Source organism: Ictidomys tridecemlineatus, chromosome 11, assembly GCF_052094955.1.
Source record: "Ictidomys tridecemlineatus isolate mIctTri1 chromosome 11, mIctTri1.hap1, whole genome shotgun sequence".
NCBI classification, from domain to species: domain Eukaryota; kingdom Metazoa; phylum Chordata; class Mammalia; order Rodentia; family Sciuridae; genus Ictidomys; species Ictidomys tridecemlineatus.
This window is the reverse complement of record NC_135487.1, coordinates 11,752,372-11,774,297: the sequence shown is the minus strand read 5'-3', so window position 1 is coordinate 11,774,297 and position 21,926 is coordinate 11,752,372. Positions and strand designations below refer to the sequence as shown.

Here is a 21,926-nt window from a genome sequence, read left to right as displayed (position 1 = left end):
CCTGACCTCCATCCGGGCATTTGGGGTTTTCATCCGCCCCAAGAGCTGCAGGAAGTCCTGGAGGCCTTCAGCGAGGGACTTTGCCCTTGGATGTGTGTTGCGAAGATCGACTGCAGAGTGTGTCGCGGAAAGCAGAGCTGACAGGGCCCCGGGTGCAGGCAGCTCCGCAGTCCCCTGGGGTGGAGAGGGGGAGGGTGCACCAGGTCCCCTGGGCTCCATCTGCTGGGGCAGCCCAGGAATCCAAAGCGGACCCCAGAGTTGTGGTCCCCCGGGGCAGGGGCTGGTCCTTACCATCAGTCCTGCCTAGTGGTGGGGGCTGGGGGGTGGGGTGCCCTCGTGGGCCGTGCTCCTGCCCCACACCCCTGTCCCACTCCCCAACATCAGAGGAGCCCCGGGCCCTGTCAGAGCACAGGCCTCCCTTCCCGGAGCTGCGTCCACCCAGATCTGGGCAAGATCAGAGAGGCCCAGAGGAGGCGGGGAAGGTGCAGGGCCTCACTAGTCCAGCAGGTGAGCCAGAGCCTGGGGACCGAGGCGGTGGCAGGGAGGGGGCAGCTGGGATTCCAAAGGCTCTTGAGAGCAAATGGTCTCCTCTGGGGTTTGGTTCAGGTGCTCCCTTCCCAGAGAGAATCCCGAGGGAGGGCCGGGCCCAGGGCAGGACGGTGGGGACTGGCCACCACGCCTGGCCACGTGGAGGTGAGCTTGGGGCGTCCCAGGCGGTGTTGAGGCCGCCGCTGACCGTGCGGAGGCCCAGGTTTGGGGAGAATCCGGGCGGGAGCCGGAAACGTGTGCGTCATCGGGTTCAGGTGGCCACCGGAGCCCTAGGTGAGCAGGAGATCACCCGGAGCAGGGACAGGGGGGCGGGGCGAGAGCCCCAGGACCCCGCCAGCCCGTCCCCTCCCCAGCCCCGCCCCCAGGGGCGGGTGACATTTCCACACTGGGATCCTAATTGAATTTAATTGCCTGCGCCGCAGCGCGCCGAGACCTGCGCAGAGTCCCCTGGAATCAGGAACATGGAGAACGCGCTCCTCGGGGTTTCAATCCGTGTCCTCCCCGAGAACGGCCATTAATTTTTTACAAGCTAATCATATCTCTCCGGCAGGCTGTCGGCGGAGGATCCTCGTCGCTCATCAATAATGGAGCGACCCTGCGCCGCGCTCCCTTCCCGCGGCCTCCTGCATAATTCACGGGGCTCAGACACAGGCGGGAGGGGGCCTGTCCCCCCAGCGGGCGTCCTCGGGCATCGTCCAGGGGCGGGGCGGGGGCGTGAGAGCTGACGGATGGCTCCCGTCTGGCGCCCCTTCTTCACATCCTCTCACCTGCCTCCTCCATCTGTCCCCGCGCCCAGCCCCCTCCTCCGGCGCCTCCGGGCACCCCCTCCTCCCTTCCCGGCCTTCTCCCGTCCTGGTTCCTAACTCCGATTCTTCTCCACAAGAGATGCTGGGCGGCTCCCACCTGCGGAGTCGTTTCCAACAGAGGAGGCAACAGGTGCCCATTTGGCAGATGGGTCAACTGAGGTCCAAGAGGAAAGCCACTTGCCAAAGATCACAGGGCAGGTCAGAGGTGGGCAGCGCTGGGCCTCCGGGTGAGGGTCCCAGGCCCAGCCCTTTCCCTGTGAGTCTCAGGCCCAGCCGGCAGCGGCTGCCTCCTTAGCCTTGAGGCTGGAGGCCCCTCCTGGCTTCCCTGTCCACCGCTGTCCCTATGCAGAGCGGGCCCTGACCTCTCAGCTGGTGCGTCATTCTGAGGCCAAGGATCAGAGGCCAGAGACGGCGGAGGCCGAGGAGGAGAGGAGAAAGGAGGCTGCAGGCACCAGTGGGACGGTCCCCCCTCCTCCTTGGCCAGTCTCAGGACCTCTCCCATTCCACCCAGCCACGCCGAGTCGGGTGCAGAGCCGCGTGAGGAGGTTCCTCACACCTGGGCCTCCAGCCCACGGCCCTGCAGGGCCTGGGTCAAGAAGCACCAGAGGAGCTGCAGGCGGGTCTCGAGTCCAGTGCTCCTTGGGCCACCCTTGTCCTCGGAGGGATGCCGCTTCCTCGCCTGGACGGCTCCCAGCAGGCTCAGGTGGCAGGGCAGGCCGCAGGGCTCCCGGGTCTCTGTGGTGAGCCCTGGACCTGGGTCCCTGGGAAGGCAGAATTAAAGAGGCCGTCGGTGTAGACAGTGAGTCGGGTCAGTGGGCCAGGGAGGCCAGCGCGGGTCTGGGGAGTGGGAGGGGGCTGCCGTGCTGATGGCCTCCGAGCCGTCCTCATCAAGATGACCTGCCCTGCTCCAACCTGTTGCTCAGGTAACTGTCCCAGGGACTGTCCCTCCTGCAGGGAGCTGTAATTATGCCCCTTCCTGCCCAGATCCCCCCTGGCCTCTCCCGCCTCTGCTTCTCACCTCGGCCACCTGCTGGGCATCTGCTGGGCCTGGTCACACACGCAGGAAGGAGGAGAGGCGGGAAGAGGGCAGGGGACAGAGGAAGCCCAGGACACACAAAGGCAGAACCCGCTCACGTCCTGGGGTAGCGGGTCACCAGCCGTGGCCTTCTCTCTCCCGGGAGGAGCGGACGTCACCCCCTTTTTAACTAAACCCTGCTTCATGTGCCCGCCTCCGCGTGCGACTCCAATGTTCACTCCAATGTGGGGGACAGGACTGTCACCGAGAGCCACAGTGTCACCTGGCCTGAAGCAATGGCCGGGTCTGTTCCCTGGGAACTCAACTGGACAGGTCCAAAAACTTTCCCTGTGACCGTCCCAGCTCTCCACCTCTTTGTCCCTTTGTCCAATTCCTGGGTTGTCGCCAGGGTGACCCGTCTTTCTGGTTCACTCAGGGACACGGAGTTGGTTTAAAACTGGGAAAGTTCCAAGCAGAACGGAAGCGCTGGCGGCCCCAGGTCTCTTACAGCCAGGACCCAGCTGGGGTGGGCCTGGGGGCGTGTTCCCTCCTGGGTTTGCAGCCTGGCCCAGCTCCCCAGGGGGCAGTGACCTTGGGTGACCTTAGGGGGACCCTCTCTCCCCCACCCTGACTCCCTGGGAGCAGAGGTAAGTCATAAACCAGCTTCTCCAGGCGCTGTAGGTAGGGAGAGTAAGTGCTGGGTCAGCACAGGATCTCGTGGCCACCACCCTTCTCTTCAGGCCCCCCTTCTCCTCAGGCTCCCCACTCAGCCCGTGGCCGAGCCCTGCCAAACCCACCAGGGCTGCCCTGGCCTCGACAGACAGTTCCTGCTCTCCAGCTGGCCACTCCAGGCCTTGGCGGCCCCTCCTCCTGGGTGTGCCTCGGCCTGGAGCTGGCAGAATAATCCCTCAATCTGTCTCCCACACTCCTGCCCTCCTTCCCCTGCCCATCATATCCATTTTAGATCCAGAAGCAGAAGCCCAGAGAGGTCGAGTCAGTTTCTAAAAGTCACACAGGAGTTTAGGGGAGAGCCCAGAGAGGCTGTCGGAGTCTGGATTTGGGAGTCAGACAGTCTTGGGTTCAAAACAGTCTCAATTTTTCACCCTTTAAAAATGGGATCCAGGCTCAGTGGTGGAGCACCTACCTAAGGTACATCAGGCCCTGGGTTCCATCCCAGCCCCCCTCCCCTCAAAAAAAAAAAAAAAAAAAAGAACCCAATCCTCCTAGTGCCTTGGGAGGGTGAGACGGTACTCTCTGCCTGGCACAGGGTAGCCCCTAGCCCTGCACCAAGACCCCTTGCCATGTGGTGGGCCCTTACCTGCTGTAACTCAGTGTGACTTCCTGGGCTGTTACCTGTGAGTCCCAGGAGGGCCACCCAGGCAGCTGGCCTTCCTAGGGCTCCAGAGCCAGGCAGGCCGGGTCTGAGACCTGGCTGCAGGATTGCCCCGCAGTATGTGTGACCTTGACAAGGTCGTGGCTCAGGTCAGGAAGGGCACCTGGGGATGACAGAGGCAGGGTGTGTCTCCTGGACTGTGACCCCGGGGGCCTGGCCCTGCCTTCTCAGGGCCTGGCTAAGGGGCCTGTCACCCTCTGGATTCCCCAGGGCTCCGGTGGCCCAGCCACAGAGGCAAAGGGAGACTTGTGCCTTTAAAGCTGCTGGATGCGGTTCCAGGCCGACAGCCTGCATTTGCATTTAAATGGAGGTTGGAGTCTGTAAATCTCCATCTCCCCACCGCGGAGCCTAATGGTTGTTTAATCGTGTTTAGAGGAACCCCGAGCTCCGGGGCTGGTGCCTTTCGAATCCGGGCGGAAGAGACAAAGATCAAATGAGGGTCTTTCCGAGAGGAAAGACCTCCTGGCTGCTGGGGAGGGGGTCATCCACGCCCTGGGCGGCCTCTGCCCCTTCCAGGAAGGCTTCTGGGACTGCTCCCAAGTCAGAAGTCACCGTCACAACCCCCTAGTCGTGGTGGCTGACAGCAGCTGGTGACTTCACAGAGGCCCGGATTGAAAACCTGCCCCTGGTGAATCCATGGCTGCGGCTGTCACTCGGGTTGACTGGGTGTCCCCCGTTTGTAGCTGTAACCTGACAAATCACGTGCGTAAGGTCCCCGGAGCCCAGTGGGGGCATTTGGAACCGTAGACAATGGAACTGTGGATTGCCCTTGAGCTAGAGGGGCTGGTGCAGGACTGGGCCCGGGACTGCTCAGGTGGGTTCGGGAGCTGCTTCAGGTGCACCGCCCCCCTCGGATCGGAGCCTGGGCGTTTTGAGCACAGCGCCGTGGGCTCCTGAGGCGCCGATGGCGAGGCTGCAGGTGCGACCGCCCTGCTCTGTGCCCCTGAGTTGAGGTGGCGGCCTAAGGTCACGCCTGCCCTTTCGTGGCCCCTGGTGTGGAACGTGCTGTCGGGGGGGACGCTGACATCTGCAAGAACCTCTGATACACGCAGGTCACAGTCCCTGGTGGAGGGAGGGTCAGCACGGGGCAGGTCTCAGGGGAGAGCAGAGAGCGGAGCAGCAGTGCCCAGGCCCCCAGGGCCACCCGGAACCTGGGACAGTCTCCCACACCCCTGCTGCCTCTTGCGGAGCTCCACGGGGCTCTCGGGTCTGGGTTCGAATCAGCCCTTGGCTTTGCCACTGTCACTGTCTTCTCCAAGTTTGCGGAGGAAGCAGGGATTTCATCTCCTGCTCGTTACTGCTGCCCGAGGTCATTACTCTCAGGCTGCAGGGGTGGGGACCGCAGCGGTGGGGGCTCAGCCACCTCCCTGCAGGCTGCCTGGGGGCCTGCCGGGCTGGGCACGTCCTGGTCCCTGCTGCTGGCGGCCTGTGACAGGAGCAGGAAGCGGTCCTCCCTCTCCCAGCTGGAACCCAGGCTTTGGGGCAGCACAAGTGGCCTCTCCGAGGTGGCCTTTGCAGCCGTCCTTTGTTCCCGTGAATGCCAGCCTGGGCTTGCCAGGGACAGCCAGCTCCACCCGGAGCCCAGGAACCGAAGCCTGCGGTTTCAGGGAAGGTAATGGAATGCCTCCCGGGGAGAGCAGGCCTCTGGGGCTGTCCCCACCAGGCCACCTGTGTCACCGTCTGCCTGGCCTCCTAGGAAGCTGGGACCCTGCAGGAGCTCCCGGCCAGGCAGCTCCCCCCACAGTCAGCCCATCTTCATCTGGTGACCCTGTGCCCTTGATGGGCACCTGGGGGGCAGGGAGGTGTGACCGGGCCCTGGAGCCCTGGGGAAGAGGGGGACTGAGGGGGAAGATGGGGCCCCCACTCTGCACTGTGCTCCACCCTCGGGGCCTTGGCCTCAGTTTCCCACAAGTCCAAGTCGGGGTTGTGCTCAGTCCCTTCCACCCTGGACTCTGTGGTCCATCTCCTGATGGCTGACTGCTGGCAGCCAGGGGCCCGCTGACCCTCACCATCCCCTGGGGCACAGGGGAGGTGGGTCAGTGTCGGAGAGAATGGATTTGGTTTATTAGGTCAGAAATGGTGCTTCCCCGGTCTCCCTCTGCCCTCCTGTCCCACCCAGGCAGCCCGCAGCCCTTGGATCTCAGGGTCTGACACAGGGTGGGTGAGATGGCCGGCAGGTTCTGCTTCTCTGTGCCCCGCTTTCCCGTCTGTAAAATGGGAGTGATGGTGTGGAGCGGGTGTGGCTCAGTGGCAGAGCGCTTGCTGAGCAGGCAGGAGGCCCTGGCTCCGGTCCCCACCTCCATCATCATCACCGTGGGGGGGTCCAGCGAGATGAGGCCCATGGAGCCCCCAGTGCGGGGGCCGGTTCACGGCACCTGCTCAGCACCGGTCAGCGGTGGCTGCTGCGACTCTTGCCACCCTCTGGTAAGTCTCTAGGCTCAGCAGAGCTCAGTGGGCCTGAGGAAGGTGGCTCTGGGACACCCCAGGCCCTTTACGCTGTGGCTCCTGCCCCGCCTCTCACCAGGGTCACCACGTCACCATGTCCAGGACAGGCTGATCCGGAGCAGGCTCCCGCAGCAGCCTCACTCTCTGCCCTGTTTTCCCCCACCGCTTCTGTCCGGTGACACCTCCTCATCCCTCCAGTCGCATCTCAAACCAGAGCCCGTCGCGACTTCTGCAGGCTGAATGAGGCCCTGCCCACTCTCCCCCTCAAACTTGTCCACCTGGTGGGCACCTGTCCCACCATCCTTCATGCCTGTCTCTCTTCCTATTAGATCGTGGGCTTCTTGGGGAGGACCACAGTCATCCCTGGTCTGATATGTGTGTCTGGGGGCCTGGCACAAAATCAGTGCCCAAGAAGCAAGAGTGACTGCTCGGACGTGTGCAGTAGCATTCAGGGACATGGCTTAGCCCTTGAGAGCAGCCACTGTCAGCCCACAGGCCTGGTGGAACCCAGCCTACGCCTTATTCATCGCATGACGCAGCTGACATAGGGCCCGGCTCAATAAGGGGGGTTTGGTGAACAGCGGGGGCCCTTGGGCCTGCGTCTTAAGCGAGTTTAAAGTGCACTGCTACTTTCTCCTCTGTGAAATGGGCTGATACTAGTATCAAACTGAGGGCTAGGTGACTCCCTCGTGCACGGCGCGTGCACGGCGCGTGGTCCGTGTCCAGAGCTGAGCAAGCTCTGGGGAACCCAGCGGGTCTCCCTGCGGTGACCGCCTCGGCACCCCGCCCCCTCCCTGGTGGTGGAAAGTTCTTTGACCCAAGTGGCCTGCTGCCTTCCCAGGACCTACTGGGTCCCCAGCCCCTCCGCGCCCGGTCACACTCTGCTGTTCCCTGCTCCGTGGGGAGGCCCCTCCCGTGGCTCAGCCCTGACACAGCTGATTGGGAATTTGTTTTATTTCTGAGGCTGCCGAGGCCTGTCTCCCCCCCTGAAAAAGCAATTAGACTTGTGTTTACCAGAGTGGGTGGCTGTGATCTGTCGTCTTATCCTGTCACTGTCCCACTTGTCGCCTGCTTTGCTCAGCCTGGGATGCAGATTTGCATAATCAGTGAAAGTGGAACTCGGAGGAGCAGGGGGTGGGGGCCAGCAAACTGTGAGGCTCTGCCTGACCTGACTTGGGGGTGCCCCCAGGGTCTTCCCTTCCTGGCTCTGCTGGGCGGGGCAGGTCTGTCCTAGAGGCTCGGTGGGTGGAGTTGCCTGTAGACCACGCCCCTCTGCCTACAGCCTTCAGTGGCTCCCCATTGCCCCAGCTGCCTGTTCCCCATCCCGTCCTGTGACCTCCCCTCCGTCCCTCTCAGGGGTTGGTGTGGGATGGCAAAAGCCTGGCTCTCCCATGGTTCTGGTCCACAGCTCTCCAAAGGAGGCTCTGAAAAGGGTTCTGAGTGCAGGTATTTTGTTGGGGGAAGATTTTAAGAAGCAAGTGATGGAGTGGGGAGGCTGAGACAAGGAGGGAGAGATCGTCCATGGAGGATGTGCTCCTGACTGAGCTCCACACTCTCTGAGTGGAAAAAGGTGCCAGGCTGGAGCTGAGCAGCCCGCAGGCTCATTCTCTGAGGCAGCTGGCTCCACAGCAGCCTCCCTGTGTGGCTCCTCCCACAGGGTCTGTGGGCGTGGCCGTGAGATTTGCCTTGGCCAATGGGACATCAGCTCACCAGGAGGCTCCCCACGTGGCTCCTCCCACAGGGTCTGTGGGCGTGGCCATGAGATTTGCCTTGGCCAATGGGACATCAGCTCACCAGGAGGCTCCCCGTGTGGCTCCTCCCACAGGGCCTGTGGGCGTGGCCATGAGATTTGCCTCGGCCAATGGGGCATCAGCTCACCAGGAGGCTCCCCGTGTGGCTCCTCCCACAGGGTCTGTGGGCGGGGTCAAGGGACTTGTCTTGGCCAATGATAAGCACTTACAATTAGTGCTGGCCCTCTTCAAATGCTGCTGCCAACATAAGCAGCCTGGGCTGTCCTGCCAGAGGGGCCATGCCGAGGAGCCTGAGGGACCCATCCCTGCTGTCCCTAGCCAAGGGACATGGAAACGAGGCCGTCTTGGATCCAGTCCAGATGAGCAGCCAGGTGACTGCAACTGCTTGAGTGGTCCCAGGTGAAACACCCGGAGAACCCCCTGTTGGCACAACCCAGTTGTAGAACCAGTGGCAAATATGCATACATGTGCTAAGCCACCAAGCTGGGGCATTTGTTACGCAGCTGCAGATGACTGATACATCCACCAGCTTCCGTCCTGACTAGTCCTGGAGTGCTCCGGGTGTCTGTCCTCAGCCATTCTAGCTGGTCCTGGGCTAGCCTACGGTTCAGAGGGAGGGTGCCCTTCTGGGGGATGGAGGTGCCTCGGGGCGCCTGGAGGCTGAGGAGACTGGCCGACCGTCAGAGGCACCCGCTGCAGCCAGCTGGCTCGCGAGCAGTCAGAGGCGCTTCCACTGGAAGCCGCCCCTTTTAAGAACGAAGCTCCACAGGGTTGGACGCCCGTGGTGCCACCCCAGGGCAGTGCCTGGGCGAGCCGTGGGAGTGTGGTGGACACTTGAGGTGAAGTAGGGGAGTTTAACCAGGCGGAATGGGGAGGAGAGGACCCGCACTTCCCTCTTCACCCCGTCCCCACCCCACCTCCACTTCTCCCCACATCCTTCTTGCCCTTCTGCTCTCCACGCCTGGGCCCAGGGTCTCCTGCAGTAGTGAAGCCCGGCCCCCACAGCACAGAGCTGGTGTGGGGGGAGGGAGGGAGGGAACACAGCCCTTGGGTTCAGATGGACGCGAGTTCGAATCCAGCTCGGCTGTTTGCTAGCCCTGCACCTTCCTGTCTCGGCCTCACCTTATTCATCTGCAAAATGGGTATATGCCCTGTAGAGTCGGTGTAAGGAGAAGCACAGTTGGAAGTTCGCAGCACACAGTAGGTCTGCAGGACACAAAGTTTGCTTTGGACTTGACCCTGGGTCCGAGGGCGAGAGCAGACGGGAGGGGCCGGGGAGGGAGTGGAGCCCCCAGCTGATCACCGGGCAGCCCGATTTCTCTCCGAGGCCGAGCCATGGCCCATTGTCATCTGGGACTCCTGTTAGGAGGAGGTCATATTTTATTTTTAATTAAATTGGAAAAGTTCTAAGAGAATCTTTGAAATGTTCAGAGTGGTGGCTCTTTAAAATAAAAGGAAAGATAAAGGAAACCCTCCCAGTCCTCGGGTCACACAGGGATTGCGTGGCCCCAAACATCATTTGAAATGACAACCGTCAGCCCAGATCCAGGGACCCGCTTTGTTGTAGAGAGAATCCTGGGGTTTGTTGTAAGGGTCTGCCCCACCCCCGCCCTCCCTGGAGAGCGCTTCCAAGGAGCGCCGCGCATTTTATATCCATTAGAGTTTTACTTGTCAAATCAGGGATGTAATAAAACCAGTCTCCGAGCTTCACAGAGAACGTATGTGAGGACATTTTGATAAAGTTAAAAGCCTTCTACAAATGGGAGGGATTATTAGCGGTGGCCGCCATGCCCCGAGAGGGGAGGGGATTTTTCCCAAGGTCACAGAAAAAATGGGTGAAAGAGCCAGAAAAAGAAGCAAAGCTTCTTTTGATGCCAAGGGTTGGGACCTTGTCTCTGTGGCTCCAGGATGGAGGCCGCCACGCACAGCCAGTGCCCATGCGTGTGGATCACGGGACCCACGAAGGAGCCAGGGCCGGGATGCCCTGGGAGTCCCGGAGCCTGAGGCCCCACAGAGCTTCCGTCCCCGTGTGCGCAGCTGGGCTTCTTGGCCATGGCTCTGTCCTCTCCAGGACTCCTCGCCTCCTGCCCGGGCTCCGCGAGCCTGGGCCCCAGGTTTCAGGCCTCCCCAGGCCCTTGCCCTTCACGGTCTGCTGCTGTCACTGTCAGAGGACATTTCTCACCCCGTGACCTTGACCTTGGCCGCAAGGTGGAGTGAGTGACCGTGAGTCTCCTTCTGGGCATGGCCCTTGGCAGGCCTGCGGGGCCCTGGCCCTCGGCCACTGCTGCAGGCGGAGCGGCCCCAGCCGGCCTGCAGGACGGGCCTCTCGGAGCAGAGCTGCCCTGGCCCCACTTCCCCTCATGGTCCCCGGGGCCTTGGCAGCCAGTTACCCCCCCGCCCCAGCCCATCCGTGGGCAGCCTGGGGTGGGGGCAGGCGAGGGGCGGCCACGTCCTGCTTCCCAGGTCACCCCAGCCCCAGGGAGTGTTCTGCAGTGCCCAGTGTGACGGGGACAGCAGGGGCAGCGGTGGGGCGGGCTCCGCGCCCTCGTTGGAAGAGCAGCAGGGTGTCAGCCCCAGAGGACGCTCTGAAGTGTCCCTTGCCCGCCCCGCGCTCCCCTCAGATGGCGCAGGGAGGCCTTCAGAGGAGACGTCCCAGGAAAGGGACAGCATGGCCCTTCAGGGTGGAGCCCCGGGATCTTCTCACGAGGACACTCAGTGAGACTGGTGTCCTCCACGGGGACACGAGGACACAGCACAGGAGGGAGGCCCCCGAGGACGCGGGGAAGGCGGCAGCTGCAAGCCAGGGTCCTGGGGACCGGCCACAGGGGCTCTCGGGCCCCCAGCGCTGGGGAGACACAGGCCTCTGCCTGCTCAGGTCCTTGTCACCGCAGCCTGGCCAATGAGCACGGCCACTCTAAGTGGTCACACCAACGCGCTGGGCTGGGCCTCCCACCTGCCCGGGCCTCGTCACCTGGAGCACGAGGAGGGGGCCTGGTGGTTTGGGGGTTCAGCGCCGGGGCTGGCGGCCAGGGGCTGCTGGATGCTCTCTGGGCCCCACCAGGTGGCCAGGCGGCGCTGCCCTGGTCACACGGGGCTGAGTCCCTGTGCGCTGTCCTTTCCACACAGCTCCCCAGGCTCTGTCCTCGGCCTTCCCTGGACGCCTGCTCCTGCCCAGGACCGCGGTCCAGGACGGGGGCCACAGGGCCGCTGCCTCTCTCTGTGGCTCCGTCAGACCCGGCCTCCCTCCCCCACAGATCAGAGACCACGCGGTCCCTGGGGACAGGTGGGACCTTCCCTGGGGCAGCCGTCTGACTGCGACAGTGCAGAGGGGACAGGATGGCCCTTCAGGAGGACTCCCTGCCCTCACGCCCCTCGTCAGATGGCAGGCTGGCCAGGGAGAGGCCCAGGAGGCCGGGTGGGAACTGCGCTCCAGCAAGTCATTTGCTGAGGCTCTTAACTGGGAACAAGGCTGTCTGTGATGGACAGGAGGGGACAGGCAGGGCCAGAGGACGGGACTTGGCCCCCTGTGCACACCCCATTGGAAGGTCCTGTTTCCCATCTTTCACGTGTGGACGGCCCTGGTGTATCAGTCAGCCACGGCTGTGTAAGGAAGGAGTCGACGGCGTGGCGGCACTCATCTGCACATCAGCTGCAGACACTCGTTTCTCTGCCATGGTCCACGGGGCCTCGCTCAGCTCCAAGCTGAGGGGCGAGCCCAGGACTGCCCAGGGCAGGTTGTCATGGTGACGCACTGTGCAAATGAGGGAGCGAGCTGGGGATCCCATGGGAGGTCCCTGCTCAGGCCACCAGCATCGTACTGGCCAAGTCAAGTCCCATGGCCAAGCCCAACATCAAGGATCTGGGGAGGGAGCTTGCTCCGTCTTGGGGGGGTGACCCTTAGTTACAGAATGGCCGGGAGGAAGCCTCTGCTGGACAGTGACGTCATCCGCCACACAGCGTCTTCCCAGAGGACTTTCCCCCAGACCACCCGGACACCGCGGATTGGGAGACTGCGTCCAGGGCCCGGCTCCCACCCACCCGGGAACCCAGCTGCCCTCCAGGGCGCCCTCTCTCTGCCTCCCCCTGCTGGCCAAGGGAGGCACTGACGCCGCCTGGCCTCGACGGGACTCCAGGTCCACCTCACCTGCAAGCGGTCACTAGGAGACAGAACCGAAAAAGAAAAGCCACCTGGGCTCCGGGCTGAGCGTGCCCCTCAGTGGCTCTGTGGCCTTGAGCCAGTTCCATGAGCCCCTGCAGTCTCAGGTCCACTGTGTGACCACGGGGCTTGGAGTCCTCGTGAGGGTTGAGAAGATGGACACGGTACTCACTGGACCAGCTCGGCAGGGTTGGCGGTGACTGCCCAGCAAAGGGGTGAGGCACACAGGGTTCTGCCCCCGCAGGACCCACTGCGTCCTGGAGCCCAGGGACGGACCTTCCACGGTGCCAGTGCCCAGCCACCAGCTCCCTGGTGCCCAGGGGCTACAGGACACCCCCCGTGGCCTCAGCCCTGGTGCCCACCCCAGAGCACTTTGCTGAGCTGACCCGGGGCCAAGGAGGCCCGTCCACGCTGCTGGCCACTCATGCACCGGCCAGGCTTTGAGGGCTGCGTCCACTGGAGTGGCCCCTTCCTCACGCATGACCCTCCAGCCCCAGAGGCTAGCGGGCACCGGCCTGGGCACGTGGCCGATGTGGCCGGCACGCGAGGTGGGCGGCAGGGCCTTGTGCCCAGCCAGTCACCGCTCAGACCTGCTGGCGCTGCAGCGAGACCGCCGTGGACTTAATGTATGCTAATTAGGTCTTAATGGGATCCGGTCCCCGGCAGTGGTGCAGCGTGGGCCGCGGTGAGTCATAATCGCGTCTAATTGGTGATTCTCACATAACAAATTTCTTGGATAAATTATTCTTAGTTAATAGTCCCCCAGGAGGGGCCTCGGCACACGCGCACCGAGACGGAGGGGACTGAGCCAAAAGGGCCAGGTGCAGGCGGGCTGCCACCGGGCACCTGGGCTCCTGCAGGGCCACCAGCCGCGACACCCACCTGGGAGCCGCCCAAGGCCAAGCTCCACGGAGCCTGGGCGCGTGGGACGAGGCTGCCACTGCTGTCCTGGAGGGGCCCCTCCTGGGAGGTGGCAGCCGTGGGGCCACCAGGCTCGGCCCCCCTGGGCCCCCTCCTGGACAGGCCCACCCTGGCCACCGGCCCCGATTGCCCCGAGCTCGTCCCTGGTGCAGAGCCCAGAGCCCCGGGGGCCAGGGGCCACTTGGTGGCCAGCGACAGCACATCCTCTGCCCCTGTGGGTCACTCTGTCCCCCAAGGTGGCCACTGGCCATGGAGACCTGGGGGTCCCCCGGCCCTCCTTGCTGGGCTGCTGCAGGTTCAGGCTGGCGTCCTGGGGGCCGAGGACACAGGGGACACGTCCCTCCACCTGGCAGGCCGGGGCATCAGAAGTCCAGGGCAGGGGCAGGGCTGTGTGCGAGGAGCGGTCGCCACCTGGGCTCCGCTCGGGGACGCGGGGCCCTGCGGGGCAGAACCCTGTGTCCCTCTCATTGGCTGGAAGTGCCACCGTCCAGGGTTCTCCTGGGGGCCCTGGGGACAGCAAGGGTCTGGGCCAGCGTGGGGACGCTCTCCCTCCATCTTTCCCTTCTCTCCATTTCCCTCCGTTTTCCTGTGGTGACCTGGGGACAGGAAATGACCTGGAGGACGGGTCAGGAGCACGGGGGGGGGGCTCCTTCATCGAGTTCTACAGGATGGAGGTTCGGGTCACCCCTGAGGCCAAGAGGGCCACAACGACAGGTGACATCTATTGAGCACCTACTGCATGCCAATGCTTTCCAACTTTAAACCTTCACACTCTCAGCAGCTCTCCTAATCGTCGGAGAGGAAGGCACGGCCACTCTTTTATTTCCACCGTCGAGTCCCGCAGGCACAGAGAGGGTATGCAACTGACCTGAGATCACACAGCTCATCAAAAGCCACATCAGGATTTGAACCCAGGAGAGTTTGGCTCCAGATCTCACATCTTTCATCACCTCATGGGGCAGCCTCTTGAACTGACCAGTTTAAGCTCATTGGAATATTTAAAAGAGCCCTCTACCTTGATTGGGCGGCTTCATAGGGGGAGAGAGGAAAGGAGGCCAACACGGGCCAGGGGCTTGGTCTTCTCCTGATCCCCTGCGGGGCTTCTCACCAATAGCAGCAAAGTTACCTGGTGCATCAAGCCCAGGAATAGATGATCCCAGCTCCAGGACTTGCTCTGTGACCATGGGCAAGTTGCATAACCTCTCTGAGCCTCTGTCTCCTCAGCACTTCCTGTGTTGAAAGGCTGTTTGGAAGACCAGATGAGATGACGCAGGCGGGCAGAGGGCTCTTCACAGTGCCTCGCACACAGAGAGACTTCCTAAATATGGAAATGCTGATGTGTCATTTGTCACAAATGGTCTGCAAGTTAAGTGTAATTACTGCCTTTTTTGTAATTGGAAAAGCTGAGTTCAGAGGCAGGGCTGGGAGCTGAGCCGCTGGGCCTGCGAGCGCTGGGCTGGCTGCATCGTCCCTGTCACCTCCCTCCCTGTTCCAGCCTTCGGCTGCCTTGGGGAGGAAGGAAAGGAGACCCGCGGCAGCTGGAGCTCCAGACCTGTCATCTGTCCTGGAGGCTGCAGGGTCGAGGCCCGTCCTGGGGACTCCTGCCTCCCGGGGCCTCTTCTCTTGGCGTCCTCACAGGGTGGAGCAGGCCAGGGTCCTCCCTGGGCCTCTTTCTGAGCCCCAGTCCCTTCCCGGGGTCCCCTCTAGCAGCCGCACTTCCCATGCCACTCCCTTGGGGGCTAGGATCCCCACACGTGACCTGGGGGACGGGAGCGCAGACCCTAGCGCCGTGTGGGAAGAGGCCGGGGCTCCCTGGCTCCCCATGCCCAGGGCCTCCCCCGCCCCACCTTGGCCCACCCTTTTGTGCAGGCCCGGTCACCCCATGCCACACAACACACGCCCAGGGCTGGGGCCCTCTGCTGCCCCCCGCCCGTCGCCAGCCCTGCCCTGCGCTGGGGGAGCCCCGGGGCAGCACACGGCGGCAGCTGGTGAGTGCTGGGTGCCCGCTTGGGCCTCTGCCGCCCTGGTGGACCCCCGCTGCTCTTCCTGGGCCCAGGGCAGGCTCCCCGCGCTCGCTGGGCACACAGATGCCCTGGGGTCCGGGCCCTGCAGGCGCTGATTCAGCGAGCTCCGCGCCTGTCGGGTTGCAGCCCCTCGTGCTGCGCTCCGCGGGCCACACTTTGCGTAGCGGTGTCCAGACCCCCCTCTGGCTCGGCCCCTCCACTCGGCTCCCAGCATCGCCTGCAGCTCTGCGGCCCTCGCCCCTGCTCAGAGGCCGTCGATGGCCCCCACTGCCCAGTAATGACGCCACAGCCCACCGTGCGCTGGCGGAAGCATGTCCTAGGTCCTCAGTGATTGAGAGGAGCATCGAGAACACGGCCTCCCCATTGCACAGGGGGAGACAGAGGCCAGAGACGTGAAGAGTGGGAGTCACAGGGACAGCTGTGGCAGCCAGGCGAGTGGCAAGGTGGCTTCAGACGCGCTGGGTGCTGAAGGCAGAGCCTGGCTCTCCCTGGAGAGACCCCGACCCTCCTCTGGGTCCCCAAAGGACCTTCCCTGAGGTGAGGAGAGGACCCTGGGGGAGGTGGCACCAGGGCGCTGGCAGGAGTGGGCGGCTGAGAGGGCTTCTCCACATGCACGTTGTCTGTGGCTCTGGGAAGTCCAGGAAGGAGAGAGGAGGGGACATGGGAGCCAGGGGTGGGGACCGCAAGACCCAGAGCTCAGCCCCAGTGAGCCTCCAGTTAAGAGTGGGAGTAGGGGGGGGACAGAGGCAGGTGGAGGCTTCTGGAAGCTCAGCCCCAAGGGCAGGTGCAGTGGCAGCCTGTGTGTGCTGACATTTACACCTGTCACCTGTGATTGGGCCCCTGGGGGGGGCAAATGCATGTCATCTGCGCGTCCGTTTCCTCCCGCCATCTCCGGAGCTGGTGCTGGAGGAGGCGAAGGCTGAAGTGCTCTTTGGGAACCCCCTCTGGCTGTCTGCAGCTGGCTGCGGGCGCGTCTCCCCCTCTCCTTCTGTCTCTCTGGTCTCATTTTCCTTGTCTCTGAGTTGAGACTTGCTCCGCGTCCCCATCTCTGTCTCTGTGGTCCCCGTCTCCCCCTGCCCTGTCCCTCTCCCCTGTGCCACCCACACCCACTTCTAACCACCCTCACTTCTCCGCCTCCCTCTCCCCCTCCCTCACCGGGAGCCCAGCTGGACTGGACGCTTCTCTCCAGAGCCCCTCCCATCGCACCCCCACCCTGCGGCCCGAGAACCCAGCTGGCCTTCTCCAGGCCCGTCCCTGCCTCTCCACGGCCTCATCCTCTTGCTGCTGAGTCACTCGCCCGCCAGCCGGGAAGGGGCGGGCAGCGGAGCCCAGACCCCACTGTTAACAGGGCAAAGCGACTCCCACTTCACGCCTCTATCCAGGGAAAGAGAGGGAACAAAACTGTCTTAAAATCTCTTCCAGAAAACAGGCAAAAGCGTTGTGCAACAGAGGCTTAGGTAGAATTATGGACGGGCGGCAGAGGGGACAGCTGGTTCCCGTGAGACCAGGCAGGGTCTGGGAGAAGGAAGTAGGTTGAAGAGGCTGTGATACTGTGTGGTTGTTGCCTGCTGATCTAGCCTGAATATTTATACACCGATGAGTGCCTGAGAGTCCTCAGCAATTGACAGTCGTCAACTTCAGCATGGCGGTCAGCTGGTCAATGTGGGCGTGCCCATAGTTACTGCATGGTGGATCACTCAGTTCTTACATATGGACAAGGGAAATTGCCGTAGGAGACAGCTGGGCTTCCCTGAGGGTACGAGGCACCATGTGTGGGAACCAAGATTCTGGTCTTGGTTCATCCAAGGTCAGGATGAGGGCTGCCGGGGGTTGTGAGTAACGCTGAGTTGCCTTCCTAGATTCCTCACCTTCTGCCACGTGGCTTTGCAGGTCCTCCCAGCCAAAGCCACTCACTCTGAGCCAACCTGTCCCCAGCTGACCTGCCAGCTCTGGGGACCCAAGAGCAAGTCCAGCCCTCATCAGCCAAAGGTGACTCGGGTCAGCAGCTGCCCGGGCTGGAAGCTCCTGCAGGTTGAGATGCTTGTTACACAGCACTGTTGTGGTGCCTGCTGACTGATACACGAGCCACGTGACGTGGCGGCACCAGTGCCCGGAGCAGCTAATGCGTGTTTGCTGAGTGAAGGGATCGTGCCTTGGAAGACTTGGCGCTGCCCTCCCCGTCCCTCACCTGCCGACACCTGTCTCTCCTTCAGGGCTGGGCTCCGGGGCCTCTTCTCCGCTGCCCCACTCCCACCTGCAGAACCAGCAGCTCCCACCTCCATGCCCTGGGGCCCGGGAGTCTCTGAGCTCCTCAGGGGTGAACCCACTGGACGGTCAGTAATCTCAGTGGACTGAGGAGAGGGATTGTGGAGGAACTCCTGGAGGGCGATTCCCCCCAGCTCCTTCCTCTGCCTCTGCTTCCCTCCCCCACGAGGTCCCTCTGCCTCCCCCAGGCCCACAGCGAGGACTGAGCCCAGGAGGCCAAAGGCTCTCCTCAGGTGTCCACCAGCAGTGACAGGAAGCTCACGGCCCAAGGTGGCTTGGGGGCGGGGCACGGGGGCGGGGCACATGGTCGGGTCCCTCCAAGGGAGTTGGCCAGCTGCCTTCCGGACGCCAAGGGGGGTCAGCCCCACAAGGGGAGGCGGATCCTAGGCCGAGGGAACAGGTGGAGCAAAGGCCCTGCGGCAGGACCGGGCATGAGAGTTGGAGGAGCGGAGAGAGGAGCGGAACGGAGCCAGGGAAAGGTGGTGTGACGACGGGACAAAGTCAGGGGACAGGCAGGCCGTGGCCTGTAGCCCTGTGTTTTGGACAGTCTCGCCATCCTGCCGGGCTGATCTCAGGCGCTCCTCCTGCCTCGGCCTCCCGAGTGGCTGGGCTCCAGGGGCACGCCAGGGCACCCTGTGTGGGTGGTACAGGCTGATTCCCCAGTGAGGGCCCCTGGAGGGTTCTGGGCAGGGCTTTGCCAGGCCCGGGATGGAGCAGGGCTCCTGCTGCCAGCTAGGCACCGGCCACAGCGCCGCGTCCCCAGCCCTGGGACTCCTGCTCCAGAGGACCCCGGCGGGTGGGAGCCTGCGTGGTGGCCTGGGGAGACCTGAAGACCCGGGGGAGCAGGAGCGTGGGCAGGAGGTGGCCGTGGGGGGGACAGGGGGAAGGAGAGGGCTTTGAGGGTGGGGTGGACGGGGAGGGACGAGGAACAGAGGCTGACAGTGAGGCGTTCGGGATCCACGCTGTGCCCAGGGAGGGAGGCCGGGAGGTGCGAGTTTGGGGACACCCAGGGCTGGGCTGTGACCAGCTGGAGCTGGACATGCTCTGGGACTCTCCAGCGGGAAGGGGGTCACCGTGGATGGATGCTGGGATCCGGGGGTCAGGGAGCCCGAGTTCTGCAGTCAGCGAGGAGGTACTGGCACCGGGCACCCGGGTCCGGACTTGAGCAGGGCCCAAGGGGCTGGGTGACAGGAAGAGGTAGGGACGGCCCCCATCCCCAGGACGACTGCAAGGTCTGGAGAAACACCCGCGGTTCAGGGAGGTCATGGCCCCCTGACTCGGGAGGAGAAGCCTCGGCCCCCACAGCTCCGTGATGCTCTGGCTTCGCTGCGGTTCCCCCTCCCAGGGCACTCTCAAAGACCACACTTCCCAGCATCCCTTGCAGCTGGTTGGGGCCATGTGACTACTCCTGACCAATGGGCTTTAGGCAGAGATGTCTGCGCCAGGCCCTCCATCACATCCCGTCTGAGCGTATGAGTTTCCTAACTGCTGCTGTAACAACAGGTTCGGAAGGACCCAGAATTATTACCTTGGCATTCTGGAGTCGGAAGCCTGATGTTACCTTAGGGGATACGGGGTTGGCAGGGCTGGTTGCTTCTGGAGGTGCTAGTGACAATCGGTCCCCCTGCCCTTCCCGGTTGTGAGACTCCAACGGCAGTGTGGGCTTGGTGGCCCCTCTCTGATGTCATCCCCTCCCTCTGCCTCCTTCTCGTGAGGACCTTTAATCTCACGGGGCCCTGGGTGATCCAGGATTCTATTTGCACCTTAAAATTCTTCACTTGATCTTATCAGCACAGCCCCTTTGCCATGGAAGGTGACGTCGTCTCAGGCTCTGCGGATTGGGACAGGGACATCTTTGGGACCTCATCAGTCTGTCTGCCACAGTGATCCTCAGCCCCCTGCCCTGCCTGGTCAGCCTAGGGGCCTCGTGTTCCAGAATCTACCTGAGGTGGAGGGGCTACTGGCTTTCTGTGAGCCCAAGCTGTTCTCCGCGTGGTAAGCCAGTGGGACTCGGGCACAGCGTGTCCCTGCAGCGTGGCCTGTCCCCATGGAGGCAGCTTCCCACGGTCTCCCTGTTGCTCCGAAGCCTTGGGCCCGGCTGGGAGAGGTCAACCCCTCCCCAGGAGCCCTGCCTCCTGAGCCGAGAGGCGAACGACCTGTGAACTCTCGTGGTTGAGCAGAGGGCTCTGGGAAACTACCCCTGGGGTGACCGGGGGTGGCCGTGGCCCTGGGCCGTGCTCTGGCGAAGCAGTGTTCTCGGTCACCACAGCCAAGGCCTAGGACGCGCTTGCTGGCTTGTGCTTCTAGAGCTCAGGCGGTGGACATTCCCAAGGTCCAGGTGTTAAAGGCTTGGTCCCCAGGGTGGCCTGGGAGGGAGTGGGACATTTAGTAAGGACCTGGGAGGTCCTCAGGTCAGGGAGGGCCCTGGAGGGGATGTGGGGCCCTGGCCCTTTCCTGTTCCTCTAATTGACCTTCTTCAGGTTCTGCTCTGCCACGTGCTCCTACTGCGAAGGCCTGGATTGGAATCTTCAGAAACATGAACCCAAAAACCTTTTCTCTTCATAAATCAATGATCTCGGATATTTTGTTAGAGTCATGGGGAGCTGACAACGCCTGGGCTCCAGAACAAATGCCCGTGGAACAAAGAAATGTGTGGGGGAGACCCAAGCCCACCTGGACTGGAGGCCACCAGGTGGCCTGCTGTCTGAAGCAGAGCTGCCCAGCTGGGCCCAGCCCAGTCAGCTGAGCCACTCCAACGGCACGTGATCATGAACACTTGCTGTGCGCCACTGAGATTTGGATTGGCTTGTTACGCAGCATTATTTGAGCCATAGCTGACTATTACACTGAGACCTGAGGGATCTTGGGGTTTCTGAGCGTCTCTGGCCACTCCCCACACCTGGCTGTAAGGATCTGGGTGAGAGAATGGCCACATGTCCACCCTCCATCAAGGAGGTCCATATCCTTTGTGCCTGTCCCCGTTCAGGGTGACAGCAGGTGCCCGTTGCTGCTGCCGAGCAGAGGAAGGAGGCAGTGCCACGCACCAAGGTGGGGAAAGTGTCTGTTTTAATTAAACCGATTGAAGAAGCCAAGACACAGACAGAGAGACCAGGAGCAAGACTGGAAATAGTTTAGAAAAGGAATGAAAACGATGGCTGGCGGGGTGTCAGTGCCGGGTGGCCTCGGGGCGGCCGCGCCCTCACGTCAGCTCCAGGGCCACTGTCAGGGCGAGCACCAAGGCGAGCCGGACACCAGCAGGGCCAGAAGCAGAACCTGCGGGAGGCGGGCGGCAGGTCAGAGTCTGCAGACCTGGGGGGGTCCGTGGGGGGCACAGCAGGGAGCCGCCCAGGGACACCGAGCTCAGAGGTCCCCTGCCAAGACGCTGGATTGGGATCAGGGTGAACGGGGTCCAGGTCAGCTCTGCTGGCCACCCCCCTCCGCCTGGGCCCGTCCCCACCCAGGCCTGCAAGGCTGGTCAGGCTTCTGGGCAGCTCTCGGACCGCAGAGGGGCAGGGGGTGGGGCGTCCACTGTGAACCGTGAGGTTGGCCTGGGAGCCGTGTCTGGGTCCCTTGGGGTGCTTTTCAAGTTGGGGGGTGCAGCCGAGGGAGGAGGTGTCCTGTGGAGACACTAGGGCCCCCGAACACAGCCTCATGGCCACCGCTGGACACATGCCCTTGGGTCGGGGTGCTGAGTGCCCTGGGCTCAGAGAGCTCTAGAGACCACGGATCATGACAGGGGACACACTGGGCTCCCCAAAGCCTAGCCGGCTACCTGGGGATCCCAGGGCCCCCTTACTGCCTCGGTGCCCCGCTCTGACCACATCTGACCCTCTGCCCAGCTCGAGGACCATCACGGGGACCAGAGCTTCCTGGGACCTCGAGAGTCCTCGTGATTAAGCGGGAGCCCTAGCAGGGCCTTACCGTTGGAGTCCTCCGTTCCTCTGGGAATATTTGGGTTTTCTGTTGGAGAGAAAGAGAAAGAGACCAGAGAGGGGATGGCTCCCGGAGCTCCGAGGGAGAGCCTTGTGCAGCTCCCGCGTGGAGTGACGGGCAGCCTCCCGCCCTCTCTGTGGCCCTGTGACATCAGCCCATTGTGCAGATGAGGCGCCGGGGGAGGTGGGCAGGCGGCCCTGGTCCAGTGGCAGAGCTGGGGCTAAGCCAGGGGCTCTGACCACTGGGACACACTGCCTCTCAGGGGTGGGCACCTTCTCAGGGCAAATTCAGAGGACGTGGGCCGACCCCTGGGGCAGCCCCGGGGTCCCCGGCTGAGGCCGCGTACCGAACACGATGAGCCGCGTGTGGGTGTCGGTGGCGCCCAGCGGGTTCTGGGCCGTGCAGCGGTACATGGAGCCGTTGAGCTCGGCCGGGACCCGCTCCAGCACCAGCTCCTTCCCCGCGAACTCGGTGCTGCCGTCCAGGAGGCGACTCCCCACCCGCGTCCACGTGAACATGGGCTCCGGGAAGACTTCGTTCTGTTGGCCGGAGCAGGGGACAGCGGGGTCACGGGAGGAGCCACCGTGTCAGGGCCAGCAGGGTCCGAGGCAGGCCTGGCCAGGGCCACCCACCGTCCACTCCTGCCCCCAACCCAGGAGGACAGAGCG

General features: G+C 63.3%; 1 protein-coding gene and 1 long non-coding RNA gene across 3 annotated transcripts in view; one reads left to right on the top strand and one right to left on the bottom strand.

Annotated features, from left to right (window-relative positions):
- Positions 1–18,251: 18,251 nt before the first annotated feature.
- LOC144367907 (uncharacterized) lies at positions 18,252–19,905 on the top strand. The gene is made up of 2 exons (XR_013427526.1): positions 18,252–19,320; positions 19,806–19,905. It is a non-coding gene; the product is annotated as an uncharacterized LOC144367907 (long non-coding RNA).
- A 468-nt stretch (positions 19,906–20,373) lies between these two features.
- The window catches only part of Igsf21 (immunoglobin superfamily member 21), a 168,838-nt gene continuing 167,285 nt past the window's right edge, over positions 20,374–21,926 (bottom strand). For both annotated transcript variants that reach the window (XM_078025426.1, XM_078025427.1), the window contains exons 8-10: positions 21,605–21,797; positions 21,247–21,285; positions 20,374–20,598 (exon numbers count right to left, since the gene is read on the bottom strand). In XM_078025426.1, coding sequence (XP_077881552.1) covers positions 20,525–20,598; positions 21,247–21,285; positions 21,605–21,797 — 306 coding nt within the window. In that variant the 3' untranslated portion in view covers positions 20,374–20,524. The remainder of the gene's footprint in view (positions 20,599–21,246; positions 21,286–21,604; positions 21,798–21,926) is intronic.